The sequence below is a fragment of the Sceloporus occidentalis genome, unplaced genomic scaffold (genome assembly GCF_023333645.1).
Source record: "Sceloporus occidentalis isolate IW3139 unplaced genomic scaffold, rSceOcc1.0.p SCAF_8, whole genome shotgun sequence".
Lineage (NCBI taxonomy): Eukaryota > Metazoa > Chordata > Lepidosauria > Squamata > Phrynosomatidae > Sceloporus > Sceloporus occidentalis.
Window position 1 is genome coordinate 39,102,436 of NW_028316988.1, and position 15,362 is coordinate 39,117,797.

General features: G+C 41.4%; 1 protein-coding gene across 1 annotated transcript in view; it reads right to left on the reverse strand.

Annotated features, from left to right (window-relative positions):
• LOC149308713 (TBC1 domain family member 8B-like) overlaps window positions 1–15,362 on the reverse strand; it is a 36,695-nt gene that overhangs the window by 16,442 nt on the left and 4,891 nt on the right. The window contains exons 2-7 of the mRNA XM_089536350.1: window positions 7,998–8,108; window positions 6,216–6,334; window positions 5,153–5,378; window positions 4,134–4,374; window positions 2,449–2,656; window positions 239–406 (exon numbers count right to left, since the gene is read on the reverse strand). Coding sequence (XP_089392476.1) covers window positions 239–406; window positions 2,449–2,656; window positions 4,134–4,374; window positions 5,153–5,378; window positions 6,216–6,334; window positions 7,998–8,108 — 1,073 coding nt within the window. The remainder of the gene's footprint in view (window positions 1–238; window positions 407–2,448; window positions 2,657–4,133; window positions 4,375–5,152; window positions 5,379–6,215; window positions 6,335–7,997; window positions 8,109–15,362) is intronic.

Below are 15,362 nucleotides of genomic sequence, written 5' to 3' on the forward strand. Positions count from 1 at the left end.
TCTGCAAATTTGATAAGTATGCCCCCATGGTAGTGGTGGGGAGTAACAGTAACAAATCTGCCATTAAAGCAATCTCAGCCAGCCACCATTGCCACATCTTTTGGTGAGGAATTCCCAAACCACACGAAGGACACCTGACATTCTGAGACACACAGAAAGCTCTCCTGAATCCTATAAACTCCCCTCCCAAAAGCATATAACCAGAAAGGGGGGAAAGTCAAGCATGCTAAAATTTTACCTCTGCACTCGCACTGTGCTGAAGGCTCACTGCTGCATTACATCTGTTCTTCAGCTTTGGCACCAGGTGCTCCAAATCCCTCACTTCTGAGAAACGGAAGGCTCTTTTTCCTTTGGTAGCGATGCTGATTGCTTTGCTTGTAGGGTCAGTCACCTCGACTGCTACAACCTATGGATGTCAGAGACACAAATATTTCAGTCATGTATCTCATAAATTTGGTCAACTGAAGGCATAAAATGTTCAAGTCACTGTGGGAATGATTAGGAGTTATATTGCAGATGAGGTCTGGATGCTTTACCTTCAGCTCTCCAGATAGCTACCCCAGTGGTAGACAGTGGCTTTTGATGTCAACGGAACAGCAAATGTACCCTGTATCTCATTTTGAACCTGTTCTGGGGACAGGGCTCATCAGTCTTCTAAAACCTAGGCTAGGTTCACCACCACCCCTCACTGACATCAGAGCTCCTAGTCATCAATGAGCTGCACTGAGGCTAAACACCAGAGACTTCACAGTTGCAACAATGAGCACAACAAACTGGGAAGCTAGATCCCATCCACTGCATTTTAACCAGTTTTATTAACACTTCTCCTAATCCAGGGGACCTCCAGAGAACTGTTAGGTCCACTTACAAAAGTGGTTGTTAAGTCCACTTACAATTTCCTTGCCCCTCTTTACCTTTTTGGAGAGAGAGCACAAAACAAGGAATGGGGAGCCTTTCCTTTTAAGGATAATTGTTTTAAAGGAAAATTTTCCTTTTTGTTAATAGAGGAGAGGGGTTAACAATATCTGTTGGTCACAAAACTAGGTGGAGATTGAATGTGGCCCTGCATTGTTAACTCCTGACCTAATTCTTCAAAGCAACCTCCAGCTAGCTAGCTAGCTAGCTAGCTAGGAAAGAAAATCTAGGCTGAAATCACAGCAGGCTTTCTATTAAGAGAATTGTAAATTTATCCGCCTGGAGCCAGAAATTATTGCCACAATTCTGATTTAGAACAGGGGCAGGGAAAGCTCTTGTCTCCTGTCTAGGGCTATATTCCCTCAATAGTAATCTGGTGGGAGCCTATAGCCAGTGCTGAAGCCAGTGGTGGGCAGATTCACAGCCAAAAGAGGGTGGTGAACCCCTTTTGTCTTTATCTGTTGTTGGGCTGTGTCAGCTCCAAGTTATAGCAACCCTGTCCTAGCCAGGTTTCTTCAATGAAGATTTGCCACTGTCCTCTTCTAAGGCTGAGAGTGGGTGACTTGGCCAAAGTCAGAGAGTGGGTTTCCATGGCTAAGTGGAAACTTGAACCCTAGTCTACCTGAGTCCTTGTCCAAAACTCAAACCACTACATGACACTGGCCCTATACCACTCCTTTTATACCACTCTCTGAACACTCTCTCCCGTTGTATTATCTTCACCCAGCATCTGCAAGTGGGAGGGACAGATCTGAACTCGTGACTTGCAAAAGGGCACATGAAAATCAGACTTCAAGCTATCCATGTTATGTCAGCTTTTGAAACTCACTGGCTTCATAAGGCAAGGACCCAGCAACCTGGGATTTTCCTAAGCCAATTACTGAACTCTGCTAGCATAGGGGCTTTTCGGCTCCACTAGACAGGGTCAGTGCAGAACCCAAAGGAAGAGACTTTGTGGCCTTCTTTTACAACTTCTGTCCCCATTATTTCTCCACCTCTCTTTGTATATATGTGGTGGATGTAGAGGAGAACTAAGCTTTCTGCCTGCATGGACACACAGTCACTGTAACATCCAAGACAATATGAAGCAGACCTGCAGTCATGAGACCTCAGCAACATCACTTTGTTTTCCCTGAGTTATTTTTTGTTCCCATGTTTGCTCTGAAAGCCAGTGTAATTTTTTGCACTTCCTGTTAGCCTAATTAAACTATTACCAATGTGCTATTTGGGTTTTATGTTAATGGTGAGTTCAGGTTTCTTTTTTTCAGGTTACCCACATGGGGTCAGGGGCATCTCCACTCTGTGCCTTCATCTATTTCAAGTAATTTTACAAATGCAACTGAAAATCCCCACAAAACCACAATTTGGCTAAAACCAATATAGTGAAAACAACAAGCAGTTTGATGGATTCAATGAGTCTCTTGAATTAAAAGTGTTCACAAAACTCCCTTGCAATTCCTTTAATTGGAATTTAAAGGAAAGACTTATGAAGACAGCCACCAGATCTCACCCCGACGTCTCCATCCAGCTCACCTCTCTCAGTGGAATGATGATGCAGCACAAGGAGCCATCCTGGCTGGCAAAGCAGATGTAATTTTCAGAAATACACATTTTCCCCAGAGTATTGTAGTGACTGAAAGGCACCCATAAGAAACACTCATGCACTTCCCTCAAAGACTCCTCCTTGGGTAACCTGAAGAAGGCATTGAATTGCTCGCTGTGGGCTCTGCTCTCAAGGCCCCTAGACAGCAAAAAGAGGGATTTTTTATTAGGGACCTTCAGATCATCAGTCAGAATTCCCTTTATTAGAGAATAGTTATATATACACAGTTTAACACAGGCTGCATCTAGGCTGCAGTATTAACACAATATAGCACGGCTTTAATTGCCATGGCTCAATGCTACAGAATTCTGGGATCTGTAGTTCTCTGAAACACTTAACCTTCTATCAGAGACCTCTGGTGCCACAAACTACAAATCCCAGTATTCCATAGGATGGAGCCATGGCAGTTAGAGCAGTGTCAAACTGCAATAACTTTGCAGTGTGGCAGCAGTCGCATAAACAATAAATACATATCAGATCAAAAAATACAAATGTAAACTAGAAAATAATATTTGTGCCCTTGATAATATAATAGTATCGTATAATAATAGTAATAGGATGATGAGGATATAACAGTAACAACAACAACAGCAACAACATTTGTGTGCCTTGAAGTAGCTTCCAACTTATGGCAGCCCTAAGGCAATGGTTTTTCTTGGCAAGTAAGTGCTGGTGAAGACCTATAAAACCGTATGTGGCTTGGGTCCAAGCTATTTGAAGGCTTAATGAACATTGTTTTGGATTCGTTATTAGCTGCCTTATAGAATCATAGAATCATAGAGCTGAAAAGACCACAAGGGCCATCCAGTCCAACCCCCTGCCATGTAGGAAATCTCAATCAAAGCATCCCCGTCAGATGGCCATCCAGCCTCTGTTTAAAGACCTACAAGGAAGGAGACTCCACTACACTCCGAGGGAGTTTGTTCCACTGTTGAACAGCCCTTACTGTCAGGAAGTTCCTCCTAATGTTGTGGTGGAATCTCTTGCCTTGATTTCCATTGCTGGAAGAAGGTGGGATGATGATTTGCCTTCCTCTGAAGCTGAGTGAATAATATAAGTAATAAATATAAAGGAAATTTCATTCACAGTATAACTGAAAATCTGGAACCTTGAAGTACTCTCTCACTCATGTATGGGCTGCAGCCTGGACTAAGGGGCTTCCACCAACAGCACCACCACCATCAAATACATGAGTGTGTTAAAACATACTAATTAAGAAGTTGGTCCATAAATTCTGGCCCCACATCTGAAAAAACAGTGGTCTATGCCAAGGCTGAAGAATCTTTGTCCTTCCGGGATGTTTTGGACTGTGAACTCCCATAAACCTTTACTACTGGCGATACTGGCTGAGGCTTCTGGGAGCAGAAATCCAACAACCTCTGGTGGGCCAAAGGTTCCCTACCCCATATCTTTACAAACTGGCAGGCCTGACATGGTGATACCAGAGACTGAACCTGTGAGGTTTACATGCAAAGCGTGTGCTGTCCCATTGAGCTACAGATAATATGTATCAAAACAGCTGATCAAATTCAGGATTAAAACAGAGCAAAAGCCCTTCATCCCTGCTGTCCACCCAACATCAAAAAGCCATTTCTCATCTTACAATAGTCATTACCTCTTGGTGATCTGCAAGGGATCATGGAGGACTGGGTCACCTTCAAAGGTCTCCTTGTCGAAAAGTCTACGAACAGCATACAGCGCCAGCTGCTCCATGAGAAGGAATGTTTCACTGATGTGCAGAAACATGGAAAAATAGTGATCCTCCCCCCTGGAGCAGACATGGATGCTCTCAGTTAGGATGACATTCGATGTCTTTTCAAGCTTTGAGATTTCATCCCAGGATATTACAAGTTTTACTGCAGGATAGATAAAAATCGGGGGAAATATATTTGTGCTTTTTTCCTTGTTGACTGGCTATTTCAGCTCAAGCCTAAAGTTAATTTCCAATAACATCTTTGCTGGCTTTCTCTTCCCTTCACCAAGCCCACTTTATCTTACCAGATGTAGAATTTACTTTTAAATGTACAGTTAAAAGCCATTTTGAAGTAGTCAGTTACCATCAGATGCAATTTTCAGAAGAAACTCCATTTTTTGTTAATCCAAAGTAACAAGATACATTAGTTTTACTTCTTTAAAAATTATCAGAATTGTACACATCACTGGCTTGAGATACAAGTAGTAAGGCCAGCACACTTTCCTAACTATAAAAAGAGACATGCTGTCCCTTATTACAAGTGTACCTCAACTTAGTTATGCCTTTCTTACTGAAAAAAGGAGTAATGCATCTGAGGAAGTAGACCTAAGTCTATGAAAGCTCATGCTGCCAACTTCTTTCTTTCAGTTAGTCTCAGCAGTGCTACAAGATTTCTCTATATAAAGGTTGCTGAGAGTTTAAAAAGAGAAGTAAGATGATGACAAACAATTCCCTTGAGTGCACTGAAGGAGGAGGACAGGTTTGTTTTGTTTTTTGTAAATGCACTAATACATAAAATAAAAATAGATTGTGTAAAATGAAGGTGGGTGAAAAAACAAAATTAAGTCATTCGTTATTTTTGACATAAATAGAACACTGCATTTTGGAACACACAATTGCGTATGGTGAAGAATGTAACTGAATCACTTGACTCCACTTACTTTCAGCTCCCAGAAGAAAGGAGTAAAAGCTAAGGAAGTTGGTGCTCAGGTACAGCCACCCCTGGCAGGGTACCCGGCCTCTCCAATAGCTACATGAATAGTACGTCACCAGCTTCTCCTGTTCAGCTAGCCCAAAACACTTCTCGAATTTCATATGGGCCTCACGAAATCTTTCTGGATCCTCCTCTTTTATTAAAGATCCTTTGCCTTCCTCAGCAATCAAACCCTAGAACAAGGAGGCAAACAAGGTGATAAATACCAAACAACCCAATATCTGATGCCATGGTGAGGGCAGGCCGGCTGAATAGGCAGTCCTCACTCCGACTTGGTCTAACATAAGGATTCAATTGTATAGAACTCACATAACTGGACTTCTGTCACCCCCTGCAGAAAGTACAGAATATTTAGTCCAGAAGACTAGTTATCGTAACTAAATACATCTTGGGCTGCAATCCCAGACTCACTTAACTGGGATGAAGACCCACTGACCAAATTAGGAAATACTTCTGAGTTGACATACATATGGCTAACAGTGTCTGACCAACAATTCTTTCACCAATTAATGGTGTAATCTTATACGTTGCTACCTGGGGATAAGTTCTGTTGAAAATATTGGGATTTACATTCTCAGTAGAGACATACATGAGTGAACTATATATCTGCATACATCCGTATCTGAATACAACATGGCTGAAGAAAAACGTGCACTTTCCTAGTTTTTAGTGTGGGGTGGCCCTCCAGAGGTTGCTAGGACTTCAGATCCCAGAAGCCTTACCCAACAGATGAAGACTCTTGGAAGCTGCAATCCAACAACTTTTGGAATATCACAGATGCCCATCTCTGTTCCAGATAATGACACACATCTCAGTTGTTTCTGTCTCTTAAAAGAGGTACTACACATTCTCTGCTTCTCCCACAAAGCATTTACTTATTGAATAAGCTTTTTATACTCCATTTGTGGCATACACAGAGCAATGCCTCCCCATGCCAGCACAGCACCTGGGGTGGGGGGGCCTGGGGAAAGGAAGAAGCTTTCAAGTTGCTTACAACGGATTCTACATACTCTGATCTTCCCATGCACAAAGCTAGTGATGTCCTCATTAGAATCAAACACAGACAGAGTTTTCATGACATTGTGCTCAAGCCACTCCCAGTGAGCTGTTATTTCTTCTCGGCTGGATCCTAACAGAAAAAAAGAAGAAGAAAAAAAGAATTAAGTTTCATCTAAATTGAAAGCACACCAGTTAGCAAAGAAGTAAAAAAAACAGATCCCCAAAAGTGGGGACACAATGCATGGCGATAGATGAATGACCAATGCTGTGGCACATGCATACATATATTTGTTTATTGCAATTCTATCCCATCCTACAGCTAGAAAGGTCCTTAGGACAGTTTACATGCCAATACAAACAAGATGGCTCCTGTTCTCAGACAAAGCATTTAAATAGGCACAACATAAAGGAAAAGGGGATGGGCAGGGGAAAAGCAAAAAACACAGTCCAGGGCCACACTCATATTAAAAATTAAAATGGCAAATATGGAAAAAAAATAAGTCTCTCAAGCCACCATAAGAATCCCAGAGCCCAAGATGCTTTAATGTGAATATATTTCAGAGGAAGGAATGGGTGAAACCACTTCTGAGTATTCTATACCTAAGAAAACCCTATGAAATTCATAGAGTCACCATAAGTTGATAGGTGACTTGAAGGGACAGGCACACATACAGACAGGGATGGTTTGGCTGTCCAAATGTTGTAAGACTGCAACTCCCACCAGTCCTGGCCAGTGCAGCCCATAACAAGAAATGAGAGTAGATGTAGTACATAATGCAAAAACATAGAGAGGACCACGTGTTTTAAATATTCCTATGTGATTTAAAAAAAAAAAGAACAAAGGATCTTATTGTGTTTCGGAATTCATTTTGACAGCTAGCCAGCCCCCATCAAGAAAATAAGCTTTGCGAAATTATTTCTCATCAAATGTTAGGGTGGCAACTCCTTTGGTAAATGACTCACTAAGACCAACATGCATCCTGGTCATGCCTTTGAACATAAACACTAAAAATGCAAATATTTGCATCCTTTCTCTGTGCTTCCAGGGAGCCACTATGCAACCATCTGCTTGTGGCATCAGAAAACAGAAGAGGATGACTGAATTTAAGACAAGCTGAAGACCTAGCAGAATTGCATGGGTTATCCAGGAGGAGAAACTGGGTTGGTGGTGGTCTTAAAGACCTTAACCTTCAGTTTAAATTGAACTAAGGAAAGCCATGTGGAAGGAGCACCAAAGGAAACAGAGGAAGCTGCCTAGCCTACCTAGTTCAATATAATTTATATTAGAGTGAAAACTGCACAGTTTTTCAGATGTTGATGAATTGAAATGCTGAGCATCTCCCACCATTGGCAATGCTAGCTAGGGCTGCTGGGATCTGCAGTACAACATCTGGAAAGCTGCACAATTTCAGCCCTGCCTGAACTCTGACTGCCAATGGTACTCTAGGGTCACAAGCAGGTAGGAAGTTTTCAAAACAGTTAATTTTAGAATGTCAGGGTCCTTCTGTAAGCCAAGCATGAATTCCATCACTGAGCTATGCTGTCTTCAAAAAGGCCAGATGAAAATCCTAATATAGTTTACACGTTTGGCATTTTCCTACCTGAGATGAAACAAGATAATTTTTTGGCTCCCAGTCACATGGGAGTTATAGTCCAAAAAAGTAACATTCTCATTTCTACCCTAAATTACACTGATGACTTGTCTATACAGACTGATACAATTACAAAGTGCCCACATTTATGGATTTGCCCTCCATCCAAAGCTTGCTCAGTTTGGAATGATCTGTACTTACCACAGGCAATGGTCCAGTAGACTTGGGAATCTGGTGTTTGGTGCAGGATGCGGAAAGGGGCCACTTTTGATGTGGAGTCCAGGACAGCATCCAGCGTCCCCACCAGGAGGCCTGTGAGATTAAGGACAAACAGCGTGAGCCCACAATAATAAAGGTGCCCTCTGAAACATGTGTGTACAAGGAATGGATTTTGCATTCTACGTGGGCTGGGAAAAGCCACATTCTGAATAAAAAAGTCCCAGGCAAGAGCTATGTATGTTTAGAGCTGGTGAGCAAAAGTAAGCAAAGAGGATAAAGCAATACACACAATATACGGTCAGGCAAATACTGTACAAATAATTCAGGAGCACTGAGGCTTTTGTATCACCTTGCTTTGAAGGGACTAGAACAGGTAACATTGCATATGTGTGTATGTGATGCACAAACATATGCATATGCAAATTACATACCATGAATTCCTGTTACAACTATAATTAAAATATCCACTCTGAATTTCCACTGAAATGTGCAAAGCAATGCCAGCCCTACCACCTGGTAGGGTGAGGCAACATATCAGTGCCAGCATCAGGATCCAACATCCTTGGTCAAGCAGCTGCCATAGTTTACCATCTCCCCAATGCTTTGGCAGAGTGGGATGGAACATTTAAAAATGGCACCTGAGTTTGCTACCTTTCCTCTCTCTTTCAATCCCTTATTTTTTGCATCACATTTAAAAAACTTTGAGCGCCCAATGGCCGGGGCTGTGTTTTTCTTTTCTTTTTTAAAATTTACTTGTTAGTGGTTCTGGGAATTTCTTTGGCAAAATGATGGGGTAAAAGTGATTTAGACAGAGAAATAACAGGTATTTTAGGAAACTAGAATAGTCCCTCCAGCAGCACATAAAATGCTGGGCCAGAGGGTTTTTTCCTCCTCCCTTTTTAAAGAAGAGTGAAAAATCCAGGCAAGGTATCACCAGGCTGGGCAACACAGGACTCTCAGCATCTGCCCAAGGATGACTATTGGAGGCAGCTTTGATAAATGGGTTAGGTTTAAAAAGTTGGTCCCCTTTTCCTCTCCTCTTTTTATTCTGATAACGCCTGTTACCCTGGCTTGTTGCTCAAAGGGAGGTGGGTTCCTGCCATTGACATGTAAGCCCAAGAGAATACCAACAAAGGAAGGGGTCCAAAAATAGTTTGTCTAGTTTCTTTTGCTCCCCCTGCAAGCTTGGAACCAGTCCAGCCCTGGATACCATTTCACACTGAGACAGTTACGCTGCTGCCTAAACCAAGGCACAATCAAATCTCCTGCACTGGTAATTTAATCTTTCCCTTTGCCCTAAGAGCCCATAACCGCTACATTAAGGATTACATCTATATTCGCTGGAAGAATGCTTCCTTGCTGAATTATTCATCGCACTGAGCACATTTTGCAGCTGGCTTCGTCTCTGCACAGACAACTTTAGCTGAATACCTTTCCTCTGTCGCTCTATTTCTCCCTGTCCTGATCTTAGAGCATAGGGACCCTACCCAACACCCGAGGATTGGAGGCCTCGCAAGTGCATCTTTTTGTAACAGATGACAACTCTGCAAAGATTCTCAAGGCACTTAAACGTGCTCAGTGGGCATGAATCAAGGGTGAGAACGTTTTATCAGGTTTAAAAGGCAGCCTCGGGAAACAAGGCTATAAAATGTGGTGGAGTGGCTTATCTTGAGCCTGGATGGATAAAAAGAAGAGAAACCAATTTTTTATTTTTTTAAGGGAAAACATCACATCATTTGCCCTGAGGATGAATGATAAAAATTATACTCACTCCTTCATAGAACATTATAGACTGCAATGGCCAGATAGACCGAAGACCATAAACATCTTGAGTGCCTCCAAGTTCCTCATCTTTGAATGAGAACTCTAAGAAGTATTATACAGTGGACCTAAGGTTCACAGGGTAAAAACCCCTAGCACTTTTCTATGAGAAGGGACCACAATATCATCTGTCACCCCGGCCTCACACCTTCCTATTCCTTTTGATCTCAGTTAACAATCCTTCCAATCTTCGGATGAATTTTGCAGACCAATATTATATTTTTGTGAGCTACCTGCAATTTTAATGCACTACATTTGAGAACACTTTGGTTCTGAATGAGTGATTAAGAACAATTCACAAAAGATCTACTCCTAACAGAGATGAAAAACGCTACAACAAATACAGATCAACACAGGTGTCTGCGTTTTTGGGCTCTTCTCTAGATCCTGGTTATGGGAACCATCTTGATGAGCACCTGCATTTCAAAACATACAGGCCTGTAAATGTGAAATATTAGTCATAAACAAAATCCTTCTGAGACAAAAAGCTAGCTACTTTCAACTAAATTATTTTGTGACATTCCTACTGGCATGGTTTAGTCAGTGTAAAATGGCCTCTCACCAAACCAAAGCAGAAACATCTCAGAACATCAGCAGGTGCTCAATGACGGTATCCAAGTGGAAACAAACTGCACACAAGAGTTGCTTTGCAAATTTTGGACCAAGTCAGGTATGGAGAACCTGTGGCTCTCCAGATATTGCCCAATACATAATACTGGGATAATAAATCAATCCCGTAATACCGCTCTACTGACTATACTAGTTAGGCCTGACGGCTGAATCCCAACAAAATCTGCAAGGCCAGAGGTTTAAATGCTTTCTCACATCGCAATGCTTTCAAAGGAAAAAAATGGTGGTGGAAATGAAAGATATGCTTTTAAAAGGCCCAGTAATGAATATCTTACCCTTTAGAGGGCATGTGTTATGAACAAAAACATTTCCCTGGAAATATTATGTTCCTTGACTTTCACTGGCTAAAGAGATTGTTTGTAAATCTGCAGTTATTAGTCATACCAAAAAAAGTCCCTGTGACTCAAAGCTGGCTACTTACAGTGGCATTATTTTGCTATGTTCCCTTTGGCATGGCTCAGTGTGAAACAAATTGCAAACTCGGAGTTCCTGGCCCCAGACCAACAGGCAAGTTCATTAATATTTTATAAGCCAGGAGGAAAAAGATTATAGTGATGTATTCTACAAAAGTGAAAAAAGGAATCAACTGAGTGTCCACGTGTATAAGACAAATCGAATTTAACAAGCCAAAGCCAAACTTCTCTGTGATGGTTATATTACCTGGGATAATAAATTAATTAATTGTGATTCATACTCTGTGGGTGGTTCTGAATGACCCACTTCACTCTCAGGCTTGCAAATATCCTCTGCCTAGCAAAGCCTGCAGTGGGTACAAATTTCTTCCAGGTAAGGTAGAATTTGTCACTTGGAAGAGAGGGCAGTTTTTTTGTCCCTCACCCTCCCTTTTAACATTTAATGTTTAATATAATGATGGCTGCTTCTACCGTTCGGCAGAGTAAGGCAACCACACATCCTAAATGGGAGTAAATGTATTTGCTTCCAAATATTTACATACCAGTTTTCATTTTTTAAAAATCCCAAAGTGGCTCACAGTTAAAACTGATGCAGCTAAAAGCATAAAATGATAAAACAATAAAACCAGTAAAATCCACCAAATGATTCACTCAAGAGCAAGGAGGAAGTGATTGAATTAACAATTAGGAAAATGGATATTAAAAGGTGACAGGATAAACAGACAGCTCTTCAGTTGATGGCACAAACACCCAATGCGTAAAACCTGCCTAATTTTAATGGAGAGAATATATATATTTTACTGCCATGGATAACAAGAGGGTTTATGGGATTTCCTGCTTTCTTTATTCAACTAACCTGGCTGGCTTTAGGTATTATGCACCTTAACCTGGTTGTCTGGGGAGTGTCTTTTGGAGCATGCCCCAGGCATGCTCCAAAATATCTCAACCCAGCACTGCAAATAATGGATAGTGTAGTGATTTGTGCATTGGACTATGACTCTGGAAAACAGGGGTTTGAATCCTGGCTTAGTCATGTAAACCCACTGGGTGACCTTGGGTAAGTCACACTCTCTCAGCCTCAGAGGATGGCAATGACAACTCCCTCTGAACAACCTTGCCAAGAAAACCCTACGATAGGCTCACCTTAGGGTCGCAATAAGTTGGAAACAACTTGAAAGCACACAACAATGACAAGTGTTTTGAGAGCAGGTGGGTTAGTAACGCCAGGAAGAACTGATTTCTAAAAGTACCCTAATCTTCATGGGGACAGTGAGATAATGTTATATAGGACTTGGAAGAATCAGAACTTAGAAAATTACATTTTGGACTACAAAAGTCCTCCACTTACCCTGGGGATTCTGGGAGCTACAGTTCAAAAAGGTTATTTTCCTAAGCTCTGGGAAGACTAGCAGCTTACAGGAGCAAGATAAATAAAATCATGTGGCCCAATTTAACCCCCTTCTGGGGATTGCATCAGTAAGAGCAGCATCTCCTGTAAAGCAAACTGCCTCGGCCTCATTTAACTACAATCTGCCTCAGGAACCTGCACAAAGCAGCAGACAAATAAAGTTTGCTCTAGTCCAGGGATGGGAATCATGCAGCCCAGTAGAGGTTACAGGACTACAGCTCCCAGCATAGCCAATGGTGAGAAATGCCAGGAGATGCTGTTTAGTAACCTCTGTGAGGGCAGGAGGGCTGCATGATTCACATTCCCAGGGCCCTTTTAAACTATGCAGATATAGCACTGTTTCCATTTTAACTCCCACATTTCCAGCCTATGAGATTCTGGAGATTTATAGTTTATGTTGTCGTTGCTGAGTGTCTTCAAGTCATTTCCAACTTTATAGCAACCCCAAAGAAAACTTATTATGGGGTTTTCTGAGGCTGAGTGTGTGTGACTTACAGGATTGTCTCCAGCATCATAGTCCGCTCAAACCACAACATCACTTTGGCTCACCTCCTCCTATCATCCTGAAAAAAGTTGAAAGGAAGTGTTATTTCCTAATAAAAGGGTTGGCTATTTCTACCTGTACCTCCCCAAAAGTAAAGGCCCATTGCCATGCCACTTCTCTGGGTGCTTCCACCTTTGTTGAGCAGATAGCTAACAGGAAGAGAAAGGTCCTTTTCTAGGCTGGCTTATCTGGCAAGCCACTTGTATGCCTTTTTCATAACAGATGGAGATTGTGTTCATCACATATGACTTTTTTTAAAAAGGGATATACTATTTGAATTGTTTTAGTACTATTTCTGATGGTGGGTTGTTGTTTTTAAAACCTGCTGGCTGCTTTAAATTTCTGAAAGAAGCACAGGACAGAGAAGAACAAGAAAGCAAGCAATCTTTTACACCCTTATGCAAAGCCCCATTCCAAGAGCGCAACTGGGGTTATAGAATAGTATTTGGGGTTTGCTAACCAAACTTGCATGATAAAGGTTGAACTGGTAAGTTACAAAACAGAGGGCCTTTTCAGTGGTGGGATTTGGAGCAAGGAGGTGGGTTTTCCAGGTTTTATACGGGTTTTTACGTTCTACTTCTTCACTCACTGCTTTGTTGTATTATTGTTGCTTTGAAAAGTATTTTATATGTTAAACAGATGGTCCCCTTCTCAGAGAACTTTGGTTAGTGAGCAGCTTGGTTAGTGGACAGTCAGAATGTCACAAAACCTGTACCTTTAACACAAGAAGCTTTTTTAATACAGAAGCCAAGAATCCATTTAGCTTTGAATTGTCTACAAGATTATAGGAAACAGCTTGCTAAGGTTTCAGAAGGGGTCCTCTAAGCCCTATTTGGCCATGCCATGGATTAAATCTTGGACATACAGCATATAAACATGTTCTTCATGACTGAGTTATGGCCCTTCCTACAGAACTGTACAGAAAAGAGGATTTCTGCTGAAGAAGCTTCCAAATTCTCCCTTTCCTTTGCATGACAATCTGCTGCAAGAGCTAGCCAAACTGGTCCGCACAACAAAGCCAATTGGCAATAGGCAGGCAGCCAAGAAGACTGACAAAACCCCCACATTTTTTCACATAAATGCATAATTTGTTTATTGAGATTCACTGATGGCCGCCAGCTGAGTTGCCTTTCTGAAAACAAGAACAATCTGAACCTGTCAGATTCATGGGGGTTGAGTGTGTCAGGGAATTTAAAGTATGTCTGCTACCATATTCAATGTCAATACTGCTCTGAATTTTAGGTCCTTGGGAAGGTCAACCATTCTTGACCTGTTATAAGCTTTCATAGACACTTGGCTGGGAGCTGAAGGCAAGACTGCTGGGTGGCAAGCCTTCTTTCACTTCTGACCTTTAAACAACTTTGTATCATTTTTAACACTGTATTTTAAACTGTGTTTAACTGTCGGAGTAAATCCAGTTTTAATGTTGATGCTTTTAAACTGTTTTGCATTTTAATTTGTAAGCTGCCTAGCTCTGCAGTGTTGGGAACAGGGTGGGATATAAAGTTGCTTGTTGTTGTTGGTTGTATTTGTCCAAGGATGGAGATAGCAAAGAAGTCCTTGGGGGCCACTTTCCAGGAGTGGTTGGGGCCAAAGGAAAAAGGAGCAGAACCAAAACTACCATCATAATTTCTTACAACCACCAACTATGAGAAGCATTATAAAAGCTGGGTAGTCACAAAATGAGAGGCTGGTTTGGCCTCAGGGCTTTAAGTTCCCCACCTCACCACTGTTTTTAAACCATACTGCAATCAAACCCTTTTAGTAAACATCCTAAAATAAATACTTACTGTATATACTCATGTATAAGTCTAGAAATTTTAGTCAAAAAATTGACCCAAAAAACCTAAGTCGACTTATCCATGGGTCATTATAAGTACTGTACTGTGCTGGCCAAATGGCCGTAATAAAGTTATAATATAATATAATATAAGTACTGTACTGTTATAAAAGAAAGGAACCATCCCCAAATGAAAGCCAAGAATGCAATCTGTCTTGGAAGCACTGACCCCCTTCTATTCTCTCATCCATCAAGCCTTTAGTATGAGCATAAACAGTTTTTTCAACTGGAATTTTGTAAGTTCTTTGGCATCATTTTCCTTTGTTTCATCCTTTAAATCCTTTGTTACATGGCCATATGTTTTACCCCTGACTTATCCATGGGTCATATCAAAATCCATGACTTGGGTCCCAAAATCTGCCCTCGACTTATACATGAGATCAACGTATAGTCGAGTATATACGGTATTCTTTCCTCCCTCTCCTGCTTAGATTTCAACCCTCTCCCTACATTGTCTCTCTTGTGTTGAATTTTAGACTGTAAGCAATGAGGAGCAGAGAATTGTCCTCTTCTATGGCAAGAGCATATTATTATTACTAAGCAAAGGAGGGTAAAGTCCCATGTTCCAGATGTTGCTGGACTGCAACTTCCTTCTGCCCTAAACAACAGTTTTGCTGTTGTTGTGTGCCTTCACCCCATTTCTGACTTATAGTGACCCTATCATGGGGCTTTCTTGGCAAGATTTGTTCAG